At 38.4% G+C, this 17,813-nt stretch overlaps 1 protein-coding gene across 1 annotated transcript; it reads left to right on the forward strand.

The window, feature by feature from the left end:
• Positions 1-167: 167 nt before the first annotated feature.
• LOC146480386 (SUMO-activating enzyme subunit 2-like) lies at positions 168-16,823 on the forward strand. Its single transcript, XM_085109540.1, has 19 exons — positions 168-328; positions 3,159-3,242; positions 3,366-3,436; positions 5,630-5,694; positions 5,834-5,934; positions 6,311-6,432; positions 6,766-6,955; positions 7,607-7,703; positions 8,358-8,448; positions 9,058-9,115; positions 9,980-10,073; positions 10,528-10,640; positions 10,997-11,098; positions 11,802-11,855; positions 12,728-12,785; positions 13,429-13,467; positions 13,604-13,709; positions 14,450-14,562; positions 15,251-16,823. Exons 1-19 carry the CDS (start codon positions 176-178, stop codon positions 15,415-15,417), a joined length of 1,878 nt encoding a protein of 625 aa, XP_084965666.1. The 5' UTR covers positions 168-175; the 3' UTR covers positions 15,418-16,823.
• The last annotated feature ends 990 nt before the right edge of the window (positions 16,824-17,813 follow it).

Consider the following 17,813-nt stretch of genomic DNA (forward strand, 5'->3'; position numbering starts at 1 on the left):
TAGGTTTAAAAAATTGTTTCAGCATAAAATTTTATATGGGTTTAAAGAAAGCAGGAGGACAGGAAGACAAAAAAGGTATTTCCAATTTCGTTGTCGATCTATTACCCCCTTAGTAAGCATTTGCTCTTTCTTAAGACGACCGCTGTTCAGTAAATGCGCCGGTAAAATTTTCAAGATGGCGGGAACATCAGGCATTTATCGTAATGTTTTAGGAACTGATTTATCCCAATGTGTGGAGAATTCAAAGGTTCTGGTTGTTGGTGCAGGCGGCATTGGATGCGAACTACTGAAAAATTTGGTTTTAACTGGTTTTAAAGATATAGAAGTGGTACGTAAATGCATTTTATATTTGAAATAGGTTTGGATTACTAACATCCCGGCGCGAGGACAAAACGTGCTCAATAACATGTGTGGTATTTATAAAATATGGTTCTTTTTTCTATAGCTTTCATTTTTGGTGAAAAGTTATTTTTGAAGTAAGTATATAAAAGGCGTGATAGGGCAATCGATCATTACACCAAGTCTAAGAGACCAAAACATTTTTTATCAACAATCAAAAGTAAACTGCTCGTATTTAAGGACGGTGCCTCTTAATACCGAGGTATTTTTGTGCATTTTATAACTATGTGGAAAAAACAGTTTTCAGCAAGGGCTACTGGAATCCAAAGGGAAAATTGAGGGTAACTACGCATTTTTCAGAGATATATGAGCCACAATAATTCGAGAAAGCTGTAAAATACATAGCAATATATGGCATTTTTCTCCAAAATGATTCTTAATTATCTCCAAAAAATGCGTGGTTACCACTAATTTTCTTTCTAAATTCCAACAACCCTTGCTAAGATCAGCTTTCCTGAATATTCATGAACTCTGCCAAAATATCTTTGTTTTAGAAGGCAGCGTCCTAGAGAAACGTAAAACTTGAGTTTTGGGCAGATCAATGTATTGTCAGCTTCAGTCATCACTGTTCATGTTTTTCAGACAGATGAAACCTTCAAAAACTCTTTGAAACCCCTTTTGAGTGAGCCATTTGCTGACAAAGGTGAAAAAATTCCCTTAAAAAAACACAACTCCCATAAACCAGGAAAAAAACTGTGGCTTGTGTATTACAGTATATTCAACAAGACCAAAAGAAAAATCCACTTCAAATTCCCTACCTCTCCCAGGTAAAGATGAAGTTCCCCTTGCATAGTACATGTCAAATGCCTGTGATATGACAGGGGAGGAGGAGGGGTGGGATGGGGGGCGGGATGGGGGTTTGATGTTGAAGATTTATATTGATAAACCTGTTTGTGTTCTTGAAATGTTTTATATTCAGTAAATACTATGCCTGGAATTACAATAAGGGCTGAAGTCCTGTATGTTATGGGAGTTCCATGGATAATTCAGTACTAAGAAACCAGCTGATTGACATTTTGAGAGAGTTGGTGAAGGGAACTTCCTTGTGTGGAGATTAATGAACCAATGAATGAATGAATGCCAGTGTATACTAACCATAACTGTACGAAAAACCACCCGTTTCACCCACCTTCGCGATAGCCGTAGAAAAGCCTTTGGAACAAGCCTTTGCAAAACCTTCAATGGATAGACAGATAGATAGATAGATAGATAAATCGTTTATTAAAAAAACCACAACTAGCAGCTATAAGCTGAATTACTTGCATTACATACGTCATGTTTAAAATTTCAAAATATAAAAATCCTTACTACACTAACTACAATTGCTGTTTACTTGCAAAGTGCATCATAAAAGTGTCTCCAAACCTCTTTGTTTTCACATTCGGGATTGAAAACATGCGCCTAGTCCTGAAATTTTATCTCCCACTGTCATTGTGCGCAGGCAGCGGGCTAGCTAGTTTATGCTGGTCACTCTCTACTATTTGTTTAAACCGACTGCTACATAATTCCTCACGTCTATGGAAGAGTGTTTCAAAACCCGTCTCTTCCAGGGCCTTGCTATACGAAACCTCTGGGAATAGCATCCTTAAGACTCTTTTCTGAACTCTCTCTGTTTGGTCGGACAGATAGGCTGGCAAATTAGTATGGAAGGCCTGACATGCATATTCCAGAACGGAACGTATGCATGCACAATAAAAAAGAATTAGCGACTTACGGTCTATGCCAGCTCGCTTAAGTTGCATAAGCAAGTAAATTCGTCGGGACCCCTTCATAGTAATATTATTTACATGATCGATCCATTTAAGGTCACTCCTTACAGTAATATCTAATATCTTAGCTGATTTCACAATTTCAAAAGCATTACCATTGGCCTCAAGGGAAACAGTGTCTGAGTTATTTTTCCTTCGAAAGTCTATTCTGAGTTCCTTACACTTACTTAAGTGAGTTCAGTTTGAATCTGTTGTCGTTAGACCATCAAAGAACATCATACGCTGTATCTTGGAGCACTGAAGCACCAAACTTGGGGACAATTTCCGAGACCGTGGTATCGTCAGCGAATTTCCACATAGAAGAGAGGGCATTGCTTGATGTGAGGTTGTTGATCATAGCCAAAAAGAGGCCATGAGCCTTTATCCGGGTTCCCTGTGGAATTCCAGCCGGGACTGGTTTGAAATCCGAAAAGCAATCAGATTCAGCTTTACACGTTGATATCTGCTTCGTAAAAAGTCCGCCACCCAGTTGACAACAGTGGGTTTTACTCCCAGGCTATAGAGCTTGGCGATCAATAAATTTTGGTCTACAAGATCAAAAGCTTTCTTGTAGTCCAGGAGTGCTACTCTAACATGTGTGCCAGTTCCGTCAGTGGCTTCAGACCAGTGATGTAGCATGGAGATGAGTGCAAATGTAGTGCTTGAATCAGGAATAAAACCAAACTGGTTAGGATCCATACACTCGAGCATCAAGGGTTTAAGAGCTTGGTTGATGATATACCCCTCTGCGACTTTAGACAATGTAGATGTTAAGGATGTGGGTCTCAGGTCTTTGTTAAAGTCTTCAATAGACGCACCCTTGGGAACAGGTGGAACATCCGCTAGTTTCCATATATGTGGGACTTTAGATTCTCAGAATGATTGATTTAACACCTTGGTAGTGAACTTTCATTAACATTGAGATGTACAGCCAGAATGCCATTCATTCTTATCTTTTTTTGTGATTTTTCTCAATCTGGTAATCTAATTTTTTTCCTGTGCAAATTCCAGATTGACCTGGATACCATAGACGTCAGCAACTTAAATCGCCAGTTCTTATTTCAAAAGAGGCATGTTGGAAAGTCCAAAGCTCAGGTAATTTGTTTAATTTGTCTTTATATTTTGTTTTTGCTGAGCCAGGGTATTTTAGACAAGGTTAACTATTGCATACCAATAAATATTGTAGCCTAATTGGAGTGTTACCACCTACATGGATAGGTTTCTCGCGAAAGTGCTCTACGATTCAATCCTGATGCCAAAATCATTGCTCGTCATGACAATGTGATGAGGTAAGGAACTTCTTTTGTTTATTAACAGTGTGATCATCTTTGGGTGGGGTGCTCGGTTGAAAGTAGGTATGACTATGTGTGAATGCTCTTAATTGAAGGGCTGGGAGCATAACCGCGTTATGTCGAATTTCAGCCCGTTTTTCGATGTAGCTCGGATTTGTCTAAACTGTTGCATGTGAACTGCAATTCGATTGAAAACCATTGTCCAGTATTTTTTTCACGCCGCTTTGTGTTTCGTATTAATGCCATTGAGAAATTTTACCATCTTGTAAAGATATATCGGTAACATTATAGACACTGGATGACCAAAAGGACAATGCACTGAGGATTAAATACTTGTATTCAATATACACTCGTTGTCTTTGAAACACGGCACACGAAAGCGGTGTTTTCCGCGGGAGCAACGAAAAGAATGCTGTCACGCTTTTATTTGATTCTGTTACAAACTACTACGTATGTGACAGGAATGTCCGAGATGTAAACAGTTACATTCTCCAAGAGAAAATGTGTCCATTTCCTGGCGTAAAATCCAGCTTTGTCCCGTTTGTCGACATATCACTCTTGATAACGCAAAATACTAGCATTCTACACGATTAACAGGAAGACATGTAGCCATTTCAACGATTAACAACGATTAACAACGATTAACGGCAGTTCTATTAAAAGGTAAAGACTATCTATTATTTTTAAGAGCAGTCGGTGTTAACCGTTGAAAATCTATGTCAATCGTACTTTTATTGAATCATTGCCTTGAAATTGTCAAGTTAATCGTTACATACCGAATTTCAAGCCTGGCAAACCACAACTAAGGCTTGCAAAACACCTTGCACATGGCGGGATTTGTCTCTGATGCTCCCGCGGGATTTGATAATCGAATTGAAAAATTCGCCACGGCACAGTCATCACTACCAAGGAGGGATTCTTTGAACAACATTTCCACCAGTTCCTGTGAACTGCATTCGTCAATTTCATAACTTTTCAAAAGATCCATAGATGTCGTGCGTTTACAAACTTCACCAAACAAAAGCGAAACCAGCTAGCCAGTACGATACGCAAGTTGTTTATCCCGACTGCCTTGATCTATTTTGGGCTTGTTACAACCCGCAAAAGCAAACCATGATATCATCTCAAACGTTACGTATAGAAACAACAACTGGTGCGGCTAAACACGGCTCGTGGACAGTGGAAACTTTTAGCCTACCGATAATTTGGAAAACGAGTCTGCCGTGGACAAAACCTATAAAAAAATTTGCCTTCCAAGCGCGTTCACTTGTAGACAAGCAAACTACCAAATCCCCCTCCCCCTCCCCCTGACTCAATGTTGTCTTTTGGGTCACGAACAGTTTCCTGGCAAGCATCACTTCCCACATCAACATTGCATAAGGGGGAGGGGGGGAGGGAGAAGTAACTGTGGTAGAATTATGAAGGGAGAAACAGTTAGTGAGTGGTTTTTTGGCTGTCTGTGTTCGCTTCTCATTGCATAGGGGGAGGGGGTGGGAGGGAGAAGTAAGCAAGTGGTTTTTGTTCTGTTGGCGTTTGGTTTTCTCAAGGAGTTAAATTGTCCTTGATTGTAAAACCGCGAAATGTTTTCCAAAGCAGGGAGAGCCAAAATTCGTACAAATCCATGCGAAATGGAAAGCTGCGCTAAAATTCGACATAAGGCGGTTATGCTCTCAGACCTTCAATTAATAATAAAAAATAATAATAAAAATACACATGTATATGGAGGCCAGGAAGAATAATTTGAAGTTTGCTCAGCATGAGTTCAACTTTAAGCAATATATGACTCTATTTTCACTGTTGTTAGCTCCTTTTCGAGTTCTTGCTTCTGTATATTAGTGTAGATACATTTGACTTAATCAAATGAAATATACTGAAATTGCAGTCGGGAATGGACATAATGTAATCTAAAATGTGTATGACACTGACTTGTAAAACGTTAAAAACCAAACGTTTATAAAAACTTTAACAAGACATTTCGGCCAAAAATCTTCGGCCTTGGTCGGTTTAAAAAATGACACATAAGCAAACGCTTATCTAACGGTTCACAGTATGCGCGTGCTACCATCATGACGTTCGGTTTTTAACGTTTTACAAGTCAGTGCCATACACATTTTAGATTACATTATACATTTGACTTGTTTACATGTACATGCATTTGAACAATAATATTATTTATTCTGTTTTGTTCAGCTCAGAGTATGGTGTGGATTACTTTAAACAATTTAATGTGGTCATGAATGCTCTGGACAATAGAGGTGAGATGGTGTCATCTTCTGTTATAATCTGTTGCCTTTTCACATGCTAACAACTATCACACTGGTCAAGGAATGAAAGGGAGAGAACATTTGAGGATCAGTTCTTGAAAAAATGTTATCTTTTCTTTACCTGAAATAGCTGCAAGAAACCATGTGAACAGAATGTGTCTAGCAGCTGATGTGCCTCTTGTAGAAAGTGGGACAGCTGGATATCTTGGACAGGCTACTGTTATTAAAAAGGTATTCAGCATGTGATCATTGGTCTTATTTTGCAATAATCATGTAAACACTGGCAGAAGCTACTTTTTCTTTTATTTGGTTAATTTTATTTGTAACTTGTTACATTTATTTAGCAATTTATGCTTGGGGCCTAACAAGCTCCAAATGATTTGAATCTAAATAAAGTATATGTTTATGTATGTGTGTTACTGCTTCTCCCACTAAGTCAAACTATTGGTATCATACAAACCTCATCAAAGCCTTCTGGCCACAAGCCTATGTATAATTGATTATAATTATTTCAATATCTTAAATTATGAAAAATGTAGTATTCAATTTGATTCAATTTAAGCATAGCTCATAGAGCTTTATCTCAGTATTTGTTTTATTTCTGCAGGGTGTAACTGAGTGTTATGAATGTCAACCCAAACCAACACAGAAAACATTTCCTGGATGCACAATAAGGAATACTCCTTCAGAACCCATTCACTGTATTGTGTGGGCAAAACATCTTTTTAAGTAAGTCATCAGATTACATTATGTTGTACTTTTTAATTACACTAGCCGCTAGCTGCTAGGCTTGGTGTCAAGCCCTGAACTTACTAATCATCCAGGGGGCAAGTAATAATACATCTGTTTCATTCTATTTCATTCAATTTCCAAACACCTTGAAATTGATTTAAAATCTTGGCTGTGCCTCGTTTTTAAACCCCCCTTCTTGGTGTTTAGAAATCGGATCAAACACTCCTTTTCCTGCTCCTGTTTGCGTTATGTTACTTAAAAGTGATCTACAAATATGATGTTGCATTTTGATTTGTGTTAGAAATGAATGTCTATGTCATGATATTGCAGCCAACTGTTTGGCGAGGCTGACGCTGATGAAGAGGTGTCTCCAGACACAGAAGACCCAGAGGCTGTAGGAGAAGCTGGGAAGAAAGCAGTACAGAATGAAGAGAAGGATGTGGCTGGAGGTATAGAGAGGGTGTCAACAAGAGCATGGGCGGAAGAGATAGGATATGATCCTGTTAAATTATTTAACAAAGTGAGTACTATTTTGTGCATAAGGTATCATAGTTGTAATTTACTTACTACTAGTGCAGTAATATTTGAGTTCTATTATCCTCAAGGGAACTAGAATCATTTCAAAGGTAGTGGAAAATAATTAAGAGATATATAGCTAGATAACCTGATATATTCCATCTTTTATTTTAGTTACCAAGAACATAACCCCCGAATCAAATCTTCCCAATTATTATCAGTGGTGGCAGGTTGTTTCGAGCAGATGTCTGGCTTTATAAGCAATGGTTTGGAAAATTAATACATAAGCAAGCAAAAATCAACGATAAAATCAAACGGTGTTTCTGAGTCGTCATGACACCATTTTCAAGGATGATAAGAATAAGCTGTCAAAGACAGTTTGCTGAAGATTAACATAATAGATAATTATGCAATGTCATGCAAATAGTTGGGCTCGAAATCCATTCTCTAATTAGCATAATTTCATGTACTATTTGCGTGACATTGCATAATTTTTTATTATGATTATTAGTTCAGCGATTTTTGACAGTTTACTCTTACTAATCATTTTGAACTTGCAAATGGTGTCATGACGACTCTGAAGCATTGTTTGAACAATTTTATATTGTTGATTTTTACCTGCTTATGCCTGACTTTGCCCCTGATTTTTCTTCAGTTGTTTCATGAAGATATTAAGTACCTTTTATCAATGGACAAGTTATGGAGAAAGAGAAAGCCACCTGTACCTCTAGACTGGGATAACGTTCAAACAGGTGAGAATGATACCGCTGAGAAATGCAATGCATGTGTTTTTTTTTTCATCAAGAGACAGAACAATTCATTAAGAAAGAGAACAATAAGAAAGATACAAGGGGGAGAATAAGAGCAAGACAATAAACGAGACAAGCTTAGTGTAGTTATAGAACTTTATGAGAGGTAACTAAGTACTGTGTAGGTCAAATTTTAAGCAGGAAGATTGCTGTTTCAAATATCCTGTTCCTGGCACCATGTTGTGACCTTAGATAAGACTATTTGCTCCACATTGTTTCTCTCTTTTACTATTTAAGTGCATAGATATACATATTTATTGCAGTTAAATGTGATCAAAATTGCCTGCATTTTTGCATTTTGGCCTTCAAATTTGCTGGCTTTTGCTTAGTTATTTTTGTGCAAAAAGACACCAAAATATCGAGTCAGTGTTGTTTTATGTTGTCCATAAAATGAAAAAAAGGGCAAAGAAATGAAACAACAGATGCTTTGGAGCAAAGAAAACCTCAGAGATCAAGTTCTTTGATTAAATTGAAGGTCACATGTAAACTTCAGGCACTGTTAGTCAAAAAAATTGGCCAAAAAATTATTCAACACAAGACAGTTATATGCTCAGCTCTTCAATTAAGACAGGACATTAATAAGTATTAATTTTGCAGAATGTAACAGTGAAAGAGAAGGAACAGATGATGGCTTGCAAGACCAAAGAGTGTGGAGTGCGGACGAGTGTGCCAGGATATTCAGTCTAAGGTTAGTTTGACTTCAGATTTCTTGACAACATGCATTGAGCAGATCCTTTTCCCTTAGTGATAGCCAAGAAAGAATTAAAGAAGCTAAATGTGCAAATTGGGAAACAAATTTGTTTTGGAAGTATTGCCCCTCATAATATTGTTTGGATCTATGTGCAACTCCAATGGAAGCAATAATTGTTTTTTTTAAATCAGAATAATTAGTTTTTAGCCTTCAGAATCAAAATAATCTGGCTTCCACAACAAACATATTGTGGCTTATGCTTACAAATGGGAAATATTTTGGGAAACGATGTTTCTACAACAATATAAAAATATTTCCTCATCTGTGGTTCGATTACTTCTTTTTCAAGTGGTGGCAATAGGCTCAAGTAATTCATAACATATATCCAATACCTTTGACTGGAAATTTCCAGCTATGTAAAACCTAGTTGAAAGGTTGAACTTTGCATGTGTCAATAGCTTTTTGTTTTTTTTTGGCACATGTAAAATTTGACGTTTGAACCAGGCCAAACTTACACACCAAAATAGTCAAAATTTTATGGACTATTTTTTTCAATGTTTGTCACTCTAAATCTCACATAACTCAATTACCTTTTTGGTATTTCAGTGTGGATACTTTAAAGCAACAGTTACTTGCAAGAGGAGAAGACCTTGTTTGGGATAAGGTCAGTTTAATTTGCTGCTCCTCAAAATTTGTTTGCCTGGGTTATTTTGAAACTTCAACACCCCCTCCCCCACCTTCCCCCCCCCAGGCATTGGAACATTTGAAAATTAGAGTATTCAAATTCCTGCCGCCCGGGCCCAAAAAGCCATTCAAATGCCCTACCCTTAAGTGCCCCAAGACCTCTCCATAATGACAAATGTTCAGCTTCAATCAATTACTATTCATGCTTTACAAATGTTGTATTAATGACACCTTTGGAACTATCTTGAAGCTGTTTTGAATGAGCCATCCATTCACAAAGGTGAAATCATGTTCTTGAAAAACTCTTCAACATCCAAGAACCAGGAAATACTCACACATGAATTCCCCTAGACCAAAAGAAAAATCAGGTTCAAATTCCCCATTCCGATCAAACAGGAAACAGTCAAAAACCCAAAGGAGGGCAGGGGGGATGGCAATTTTGAGAGTTCGGATTGATTGGTGGTTTAGGCATAAATTCAAGGAGGTGGAAGGTTGAAATTAGTGGAGGCTGGCTACATATTTAGATTTAGTAGTCGTAAGAAGAAAGTAAATAAAGCTGAGATTAATGTTCAAATTTGTATGACGAAAAAGCTAGAGGTTTACTAAAAAAAAAGCAAGTGTTGTACAGCTAAATTGTGTAATTTTTCATCAGCAATTTTCTTTAACCCACTCCACACTGTTCATATCATTATTTTTTTCTCACTTTGCCCACCATCTTTAATTACATGTTGTTGCAATCATCCTATGACAGCTCAGGTGGGAAGAGCTATGATCCCTTTTACCCTTTAAAGCAAATTTTTTGATTCCAATAATCGTTTACTTTTTTGTGTGTTTAAATGTATAGGATGAACCTGCATCAATGGACTTTGTAACAAGCGCAGCAAACATAAGAGCACACATATTTAGTATCCCCATTAAGAGTCGCTTTGACGTAAAAGGTTTGTGAAGAATCACCTCTGCCTTAATATGTTTTAGCCATCACTGAATATGAAAGTGCAGTTTAAGGGGTGTATGAAGAAAGAGCTCTTAGTTGTTATTAATAATAAGACTTTTTGATACAATTTTATTTCCTTATAATTCATAGTTTTGATTTTAATTTTGTGTAGACTAGCGTTACTGATCATAATTTAACCCTTAAGCCCTAACAGTGATCAGCATCAAATTTCTCCTTGTAATATCAATGCTTATTCAACCTGTGCATAACATATACACAGTGAAAATTAAGCAAAGATCTTGCAACCATATAGTGTGTTCAATAAAGTCAATTTTGTTTGTGCCTAGTGAATCATATAACATCCTTGATTTTATACTTTCTGTTTGCTCTCAGTCCTATTTTCTGAGCCAGGTGTTGATGTAATAAGTAACATATTATTTTTCTCTTCTTTTTCCTAGCCATGGCTGGAAATATTATTCCAGCCATTGCAACAACAAATGCTATAATTTCTGGGGTGATTGTGATGCAGGCTCTTAACATTCTCAATGGAAAGTTGGACAGGTGTAAAACGGTTAGTTGTTTGATGTAAATTAAACTCATGACAAAGCAAAGTAAGCGTATTCTCACGTTTATTTAATCCTAAAACTGATAGGCCATTTCTGAGTTGCTGCGAACCTCACTATGAAAGCGAGGCTAAGTGCAAAACTTTTCATATGAAAATTAGTTTTGTTTGCATATAAATGAAAACTAACTTTCATAACAAAAACTTTGCACTTAGCCTCACTTTCATAATGAGGTTTAAAGCAACTCGGAAATGGTCTATTACCCTTACGTTTAGAGAAACTAATAACATCAAGAGGAATTCAAAAGGAAATCTTTGATCTTTTGCCTGCAGCAAAAATGTTAGATTTTCTATTGTCCTTGCAGATCTATCTAAATCGTCAGCCTAACCCAAGGAAGAGGATATTGGTTCCTTGTTACTTGGATCCACCAAATCCCAAGTGTTATGTATGTGCTGCAAAACCTGAGGTAAGAAAAATAATATGAAAGTCAAACGAACAAATAAAACAATAAAAGGCCTTATCCTCACTGAGAATAAGATGGTAGATGTGGGATGATGTTCTCGTAAAGGTTCCGATTCCGATTGCTTCAAAGTCTTGGAAATGTGAAAGTCTTTCTGTAGCTTACCGATAAATGAAGGAACTTTAAAGAATCAAAGGGCTTGGGGTATAACCGGCCTATGGTTCATTTCAGATCGCTTTAGTTGTTTTAGCTCAGATTCACCAGAATCTTTTAGTGTGGCCTTGAATTCCTTCAGGAAAAATTGCTCCAATGTTTTATCTGCTGCTTTGCGCTTCATTTGGAATAAAAACCTATGAATATGGCCAAGATTTCGTTTTCATCACAAAATGAACCACGAAGCAGCAGATAAAACATGCAAAAACTCCAGTGAAGCTGAGCTAAAACGACAAAAAGTTGTTCCCACGAGCCCTTCAATTGATAGAATAAAATGAGATCGAAGCATGCTTTGGAAAATCTTTCAGATTTGTTTGCAATTTTTCTGTAATCTTCGGAAAATGCAGAAAATGATAAGAAATGTTGATTAATTTTTGCCTGTGATGCACACAAAAACTGTCAGCAGTTGAATTCATCTGTGATGTTAGGCTGTGTTTAGTTAGCCTTTGGGTAATCTTTGGGAATTTTTGGAATTGATGTTGAGATTTTTTTCCAGGTGACTGTTTTCTTAAACACAAAAACTCTTACAGTCAAAACCTTAGAAGATAAGGTGAGCCTCCTTTCGTTATATGTCTCAATGCTTCCTACTTCTTTCCTCTGATGTGTCATGATTTTCTTGTTCCCATTTGCTGTCCGCAGCAAAACAAATAAATTTTAAATTAAACCTCCACTAACATTGAAGTGAAAAAAGAAAAAATGTAAGGGAACTTGCAGTCGTCCTCCAAGAAAGGGACTCCTTTGACCAGAGTCTGTTCTATAAATGTACTGTACACTATTTTTGAACTGACTGGTAAAGTGTTCTAGTAACCTGTTTTATGGGCCAGGGGCCAATTCAATAAAATGTGTACACTTGTAACCAACTATCTGGCCCCTTGTTATTACATCTTCATGCAGAAAATGAGTTCAATAAACGTTGTTATAGATGTCTTTAAGAACAAGCAGATTACAAGTGCGAGGACTTGCCACAACACCAACCTACATGTAGCAACACTGTCCAAAGATTTAAAAAAATGTAAAAGTGAGGATGCGGACGACGGCCACAGTGATGTTTCTTTGCCACATCAGCAAACAACTGCTGCTTATCGTCTAGATATGAAAATCAAAGAAGCAAATGTCTTTTGGCATAATCCGAAATATCATTTCATTCACCTGTTCAATTCACAAGTCCACTCACAGAGCCCTTTGACTAAACTCTTCCTTGAGTTTCTTTTTGCGTGCACATTTAAACTCAGCGGCCAAACTTGTAAACTACAAGTGTAAAAGTTTTATGAAATTGATCCCAGGTTACTTGATGCGATACAATATCTGTGATCTGTGCTGTCTAATGCCCTCATTTCTGATTTGCATCTAAAATGAGTTCATTTGGTGTATTCTTAATGTTGCTCATCACTGATATGATGTCAATGTTGCCTATTTCTGTAGATACTAAAAGAAAGGTTTGGGATGGTGGCTCCTGATGTGGAAATAGAGGACGGCAAAGGTTAGTCCTGCCAGTCTTCCTTTTTAATCTCCTTTTTTCCTGAATCTGGCTACCTGTTTTGAGACATCAAGCTCTCAAGCTCAAAATGGAATCTGTGATATTCCTTACTTTAAAATTTCCAATCACCCTGTTTTGCTTGCCTTTATCTACCATCGTTTCTTCTGCATGCCATGTGAACCAAAAGGTGAAATTCCGGATGAATGTGATAGGAACTTATTCACTTTGGAGAGCGTTTTTAAAAGGATCTGATTTTGGTGGTCGAAAATGCTGTTTTGGTATGGTGAGAAGGCCAAACTAAACGAAGCCAGAGAAAGATAAAAAAAAAAAAACAATGTGGTTTCAGATTTTTCTGGAGTAGAGTGGATGGGCCAAATATGGACCAATCAGTTGCTCAGCCTCTTGATCATTTGACTCGTTTGATCAATTACTTGATTGATTGATCGATCGATCGATCGATCGATCGATCGATTGATTGATTGATTGATTGATTGATTGATTGATTGATTAAATAAATAAAGATGATTCATTGTTTGATTGGTTGTTATACATGGAAAACCCTAGGTTCAAGCTCTCCCTGTTAAAAATCCTTTGTTTTCACACCACAGGATCTGGTTAAACAATTTTTAATTTGTTTTGTTCTCAGGCAGTATCCTGATATCCAGTGAAGAAGGAGAAACGGAAGGTCAGTGCTACATTTCATTTACTTTATTTCATTTTTAAACTGGTCCCATAGATCTCACTGTGTCGATGTGAAGTTTTATCTACAGTAAGTGTAAAGCATCGAACCAAATATTTGTTGTTTATTTTTATCTTTGCAGAAAATTTACCAAAAACACTCAGCGAATTCCATGTTGGAAATAGCGCCAGATTGAAAGCTGATGATTTCCTTCAAAACTACCAGCTTGTTCTTAATGTTAAACACAGGTAAGGCGACAAAAGTGAGTCTATATTTTTTGTAAGAGCAGTGCTCTAGTGGTAAGGACATCAGGGCCCGGTTGTTCGAAGGCCGATTACCGCTAATCCCCGATTAAAAGTTACCCGAGGTTTCATTTCACCCATTGAAAAATGTTTTTTAAAAGACTAATTTGAAGCTTATGTTACAGGAAAGTCTTAGTCAAAACTGGAAGGCAAAATCTTTTTCACGAATCCTCATCGATTAGCAATTAAACTTGAATCAAAGTTCATGTTAACCCAGGATTAGCTTAATCGGGCTTCGAACAACATTCACCTGGGTTGAGTTGCTCGAAGCATGGTTAAGGCATTGTGTTAGCAGGGTCTCGTGCTCTACTGTTTGAGTTGGTCGGCTAATGGGTTTAAGGTTATCTCGATAGTCCTTAGACTACGAGCAGCCTTTAGTTTTCTTAGGGATAGTAAACCTACAGAGTGGCGCGGAGACACGTGATTTTCTCGCGCGCTCGCGTGGTTCACACGCCTTTCTCCTCCCATTTGTTCTCGAGACTTTCTCGAGCTTCGATAAGTCAAACCGATTGTTATCTCTTGAGACAATTTGTCTTCTTTGGTTTATAAACTTGGTTATAAGATGAAACCAATAAGGAATGGAAAAGAAGCACCTTCATAAGCTGACCGCTCATCTCACTCTCACAATCGTCAGTAGAGCATTTCTTTTTTTGTTATAACCAAGTGTTGCATCCGATTGATTGTAGAGAGAATTTAGAAAGCGATGTAGACTTTGAAGTGGAAGGAGATGTACCAGCACCCAAACCTCTGAGTCCTAAACCCGGCCCGTCAACAGAACCAGAGGGGAAAGGAGACACCGGTGAGTCTGCATGGTAGAACATAGCTTGATGCAGACGTTTGTTGTCTTCGGCCGCAACGATTCGTAGATTCTGTTTTGTTACGATTTAATTGTTAGCGCGTCGGACTTTCAATCGGACGTTCGCTCGGGAGATCGGAGAGTCATCGAGGCTGACTTGGTCTCTGCATTGCTGTATTGCTTCCTTAGACAAGAAACTTAGCTCCATGTTGTCTCTCTTCACCCAGCTGTATACATGGGTACCGGCCACATACTGCTTGGCGTAACCTTGCGATGAAGTAGCATCCCATCCAGGAGGGAGTAGCAATACCCTTAGTTGCTTCATGCTCCAGAAACAGGGCCACCTACGTGTATCTTTCTTTGATGTCAGGATGAAACCGTTTATGACAGACAGTTTGTCGCTTGTCAGTCTGATGCACCCCTCCTCAGAGATCCAGGGCAGACATTTGGAACTTAAGGAAATTAAAACGGGGAGCCATCCCTGATTATCTGTCGCTAGATCTCCGACAGTGATTCCTGTCAGAATTTCTCAAAATCGTTAGCTTCTCTTTTCCAGTCTAGGAGGTCGTGGCTCGAACCGCGCTCCTTCCCTGCCCCCGGCGTCGCCCTCTCTCAGAGAAAACATTCCTCAGCTCGATTTGTGGATTCCTGTCGTCGTTGCCTATTAAATTTATGTTCTTGTATTTGTCAGGCGAAAACGAGGAAGTCATGGTCGTGGATGAGCCTCCAACATCCCGGAAGAGAAAAGCAGAAGAAACGCAACCGGAAATGGACGAACAGCAAGAATTAAAGAGTGTAAAAAGACCGAGGGTGTCAAGTCAACCGGAAGATGGCGAAGACGACATTGTTGTACTCTGAGAACAAACGGCAAAGCTCTCCCGTTTGAGGTTTTGGGTGGGAATAAAAGGACTGATGATAGACTATCTGAGAGCGACAACAAGAAATCTTTTAAAGTCATTTACCTTGAGAGAAGGTCACTGACTTCACTGGAAAGTCAGAGTTCTTAGTGTCCAAACAAACAAGTTCGAGAGGAGGGTCGGATTCACGCCAGGTTTAAAGCGGACATTCTGGATTGCCATAAACAGGTTAATCCTAAACAAGGGCTGCGTGGGCTAAACCAACTGAGAAAGGGTTAAATTTTTAACCGACGACCGACAAATTCGAGAGGAAACCTAAAAGTTACTTCTGTTTTGTTTTATTGGGACATGGAGTGAATTAATTGTTACACCTAGGACTCCCCGACGATCACTTTTTTTACGCGCAAATCGAATTTCAACATCCTTACTTTCAGCTTACAAGTGGTCCAGGTTTGTACTGACAATTTTCATTCGTATTGCCCTTTGTACAGTTCCCTCTTTCCTTGGGAAACAAATTCGGAGAGAGACACGATTATTGTTCACGGGCACTGAGAGGAAAGGGTGAGGTGGGGGGGCGGCTAGAAACAGGTTGCACTCTCATCTTATGTAAGCACTTCACAAAATGTACCTTCCACAACCTCGGGGCCATTTCTCCAACTATTTTCCAGAGGGGTACCCATCGGTTCACTGTTTCGGTGGATATCTGAGAACCTTAAGCACCTCAGAAATTCGGATTTAGTTGTAATGAAAATCTGCACTTTTTCTTCGGCAAAATGTCAGCACAAAATTTCGTAACACTGGGAAACTAATTCATTTTGTTTTCGGAGGGGCAATACGTCGTTAAGAATATGAAATAAGGCCGGCTAGTATTTTCGTAACGCCAACAACAGCTCGTAAATTCGGAGAATAAGATTCCGTTCCGTAAAAAAGAAAGGAAAAGGCCTCAGCTTGGAGACGAGGTCAAGCGGGAAAAGAAAAACTGGCGAATGTACCAACATCGCTCCCAGCTCTCTTCTCTTCACTCCTTGGGACGTGAAGAGGAGAAAAACCCTGGGAATGAGGTTGTGGGTGTACGAATTTGGTAAGACGTTTTAATTAACCTACAGACGAGGTGTTTCCAAGAGAGTTGTTGTATTGAGAGTAGAAGATAGACTACTTGAAACATGTTTACCGACACTCGACAGCAGTTTTTGTCACTAGTCAAGGCTAACACTTGTATTGCAATATTGAGATTTCTTTTTAAGTACAGGTTAACTCGAACCACTACGAGTCGCTTGAAAAAGGTTTCTCTGTACATAGCATGTGTATAGGAATAAGTGTTCACGTTTTGTTCTGTTATGAAAGATTACTATAAAAGTACTCACTTTTTATTATTGAAGAGATCAATTAAAGACAGTTCTTTATCAAGCTCGTCAGATGTCTTTCATTGAGAATTCTTTCGTCCCATTCTCTTAGCACTCTCATGCTTTCTCATAAGCTATCACGAGCTTCCGTATGAATTCTTAAATAAATGAAAAAAAAAAAGTATATGAAACATATATTTTTGAACTGCGGATGAAAGATCAAATAGAAGAAAGATCCTCGCAGTTACTACGCAACTTAAGCAGTTGCGTAAAGAAAGCCTGGAAAAAATTTCAGGCTTGAATGGGGTTCGAACCCATGACCTCTGCGATGCCAGTGCAGTGCTCCACCAACTGAGCTATCAAGCCAACTGGGAGCTGGGCATATTGTGAGTTCGTAATATACCCGTGAAGGATGAATAAGTAAATGTAAATATATGAAACATAGTTAGTACGCAACTTAAGTAGTTGCGAAAAGAAAGTCTGAAAAAAATTCAGTCTTGATATATGTTGCTGTCCACCAACATGGCCGCCTCGACGAAAAGAGCGACCTCGAAGACGAGTTCACCAACGTGAAGCTCGGTTTCGCAGACGCTCTTTTCGCGGTGGGTGAAACAAAATACAATTCCAACATGTTCGTCGTAAAGCACAACCTTCAATGTAGACTGCGGAGAAGTCTTTTTCTTCACTCAGGCGAAACCACGAGAATCCCTTGCAGTTTTTACCCGAGTTGTAGTTTTTACTGTTTCTATAGTGTTGATTTGCAAGATTTTACATTTTTGCTCACGTTTTAGACGGCTGAGGGAAAAAAACTGCTTGAAGTCTAACAAACGCAAAGATAAAAAAATGTGTCTTGTTGACTCTACGGACCTTAACTTGTCAGCAGCATATTACAACGTACAGGAACACGCAACTGGCCAAGATAGTTGACGACCAGTTTTGGGCGCGGTAAACGCGATCACTGCTTTTGCAGTGCAGTGTAACTTACAAAACTGGGAAACAGTCATTTAAAAATAAAGGCGTTTAAACTAGCTTTCAATGTCAATCAAATCTTTAG

The sequence above is a fragment of the Pavona decussata genome, unplaced genomic scaffold, assembly GCF_977016875.1.
Source record: "Pavona decussata unplaced genomic scaffold, jaPavDecu1.1 SCAFFOLD_53, whole genome shotgun sequence".
NCBI classification, from domain to species: Eukaryota; Metazoa; Cnidaria; class Anthozoa; order Scleractinia; family Agariciidae; genus Pavona; species Pavona decussata.